We start from the raw sequence: 2,500 nt of genomic DNA on the forward strand, positions 1-2,500 counted from the left end.
CGGGAAACTGATTCTCAGGCCCTCACTGTGTCGGGGTGTGTTTGGCCTCACTGCTGAACATCCTCTCCTGAGACAAGCCACCAGAGAGACAGCTGCTGGTGTGTGTGTGTGTGTGTGTGTGTGTGTGTGTGTGTGTGTGTGTTCATGAGCCCCCCCTAGTCTTCCTCTGGTGGAGGTATTTCAGGCTCTGAAAAGCAGCATCTCCTGATGGAAGTATGGGAGCCTTACTCCCTGCAGGTCGCTATAGAGGAAGGAGAGAAGGACTGAAGGAAGGATAGAGAGCAGAAGGTTCTAGAAAAGGCACCAGCATTCTCACCTTTACCTGCTCGGTAGGCCTTGCTCTGGCTGACGGCCATGTGGGGCACCTGGACGTGGTACATGGCTGGGGGCTGGAGGGAGAAATGGGCGGATTTCAGTTCCACAAACGGACAGCAAACACCTCCCTGCACCCACCCAAAATGGCCACCCACACTCCCCCAGTCTGCAGCTATGGTTCATGTCTCCCCATCACCGCTCCCCCCCCCCCCAAATCATCTTTTGGAAGACCCACCCTGCTACCAGACACACACACACGCGTACGCGGAATTCATTAAAGACAAGACCATTCATTCATTCATTCATCCATCCATCCATCCATCCATCTATCAGGTGCTTCAAATGATTAAAAAAACATGCAGGCCAAACTAAAAAATAAAAAAAACCCGGTCAATGGAATGTGAGCTAATCAAAGAGCCAAGCAGTCTGGACCATAATGGGACACTGATGAAGCATTGACCAGAAATTCTTCAACCGAAAACGGAAAAAACTCCCCCGTGGAAGCGACAGGGATTTTAGAGGAACGCGCCTTTTTGCAGTAAGCTAATGAAGCCAAACATAAACAAAAATACACTTAAAAAAAACAAATAAAAACTGATAATGAGGTTAACCATATTCATGACGACAACAACAACCGATTGCAATAAGAAATAGGCAGACCAATATCTCAGGGAAAATATGACAAGCAAACAACTCAAACAGGTTTTCAGTGAGAAGAAATTTTAGAATGGCACAAACCTTCCAGATAATGCTTTTCTAACGGGGAGAGAGAAGAGAAGAAAAAAAAAAAAAAAAAAGAACCAAACTTTAGTTTGTTTTTATTCGGACCAAGTATTTGTGTTCTTAGTTTCTTAGCAACAGTGACTGATGTCGGATCACCAGCGATTTCTAACAGCAACTTTGTCAAATTTTTCCACAAGTTCAGCATTAATAAGTCACTGAGCTGTATGCCAGCCAGTCTTATGAGCAGGTCATTTGAAGTCCCATAGAGTACGCCATTGGAAACTGAGACCACAATTCAATGCTGAGTTTAAGGGGTAAAACGTATACAAGTCATCATTAATGAACAATCTTATAACCTTCTTAAAGATACTATATGGTAACATGTTACAATAGGATTATATGAATTGGCATGAACTAATGTAATGTAGTGAACTACCTACTGAGAAGTTAATCTGTACCAAGTACATTAGCCATTGCCAATTCATACTGGAATGAAAAAAAAAGTTTAATGCATTTGTTAATGGTTAACTAATTGTAAGATTATCCTATGGTTGGCAAATGTATGAATAGTAATGTCACTAATACATTAGTCAGTAGTTAACATTAACCAATGAAAAATAAAGTTCATGCTTAGATTATTTGTATATCAATGAATTCATGTTAAGAATTACATTAGTTAATGCCAATTAATTGTGACCATGTGAATAAATATTCGAATAATGTTGTCACAGTAGTAACAGTCTCCGACAAATGGACTGCCGTGGACTACAGTGCTGAAGCAGCACTGTTCTGCTTTTGCATACAGCGCTCCCCACGCTAATCTTGAACAGGCTTTGGACATTCTTAACAGATTATTACAGTTTTGGAGGAAAACAGGGGCTAATTGGTCTGCTGACGTGACTGAGAGCCTCGGGAAAGGCGAAAGGGCGAAAGGAACACGGCGCTCTCAGGCAGGGGGATTATGGGTAGAACGGAGGCGATAGATCACGGCGCAAACGCTCTGAAAGGTGACTAATGCGTGCGAGGTGACGGCGTTTTGGATCAATGCAGCGCGATGATGCTGGAGATGGCCGAACATGTCTAGACAGAGGATGAGTGAGGAGAGAGAGAGAGAGAGAGAGAGAGAGAGAGGGAGAGAGAGAGGGAGAGAGAGAGGGAGAGGGAGAGGGAGAGGGAGAGAGCGAGGGAGAGAGAGCGAGGGAGAAGGTGAGAGAGAGAGAGCGAGAGCGAGGAGAAGGTGAGAGAGAGAGAGAGCGAGAGCGAGGGAGAGGGTGAGTGAGAGAGAGAGAGAGAGAGAGGGAGAGGGAGAGAGCGAGGGAGAGAGCGAGGGAGAGAGAGAGAGCGAGGGAGAGAGAGAGAGCGAGGAGAGAGAGAGAGCGAGGGAGAGAGAGAGAGCGAGAGCGAGGGAGAGAGCGAGAGCGAGGGAGAGGGTGAGAGAGAGAGAGAGCGAGAGCAAGGGAGA

General features: G+C 45.6%; 1 protein-coding gene across 14 annotated transcripts in view; it reads right to left on the minus strand.

The window, feature by feature from the left end:
* atxn2 (ataxin 2) overlaps positions 1 to 2,500 on the minus strand; it is a 36,873-nt gene that overhangs the window by 6,953 nt on the left and 27,420 nt on the right. For 8 of the 14 annotated variants that reach the window (XM_061260074.1, XM_061260080.1, XM_061260073.1 and 5 more), the window contains 2 exons: positions 1,054 to 1,071; positions 317 to 389 (listed from right to left, as the gene is read on the minus strand). In XM_061260074.1, coding sequence (XP_061116058.1) covers positions 317 to 389; positions 1,054 to 1,071 — 91 coding nt within the window. The remainder of the gene's footprint in view (positions 1 to 316; positions 390 to 1,053; positions 1,072 to 2,500) is intronic. The other 6 variants (XM_061260082.1, XM_061260077.1, XM_061260083.1 and 3 more) reach the window with 3 other exon arrangements.

Source organism: Conger conger, chromosome 11 (assembly GCF_963514075.1).
Source record: "Conger conger chromosome 11, fConCon1.1, whole genome shotgun sequence".
Lineage (NCBI taxonomy): Eukaryota > Metazoa > Chordata > Actinopteri > Anguilliformes > Congridae > Conger > Conger conger.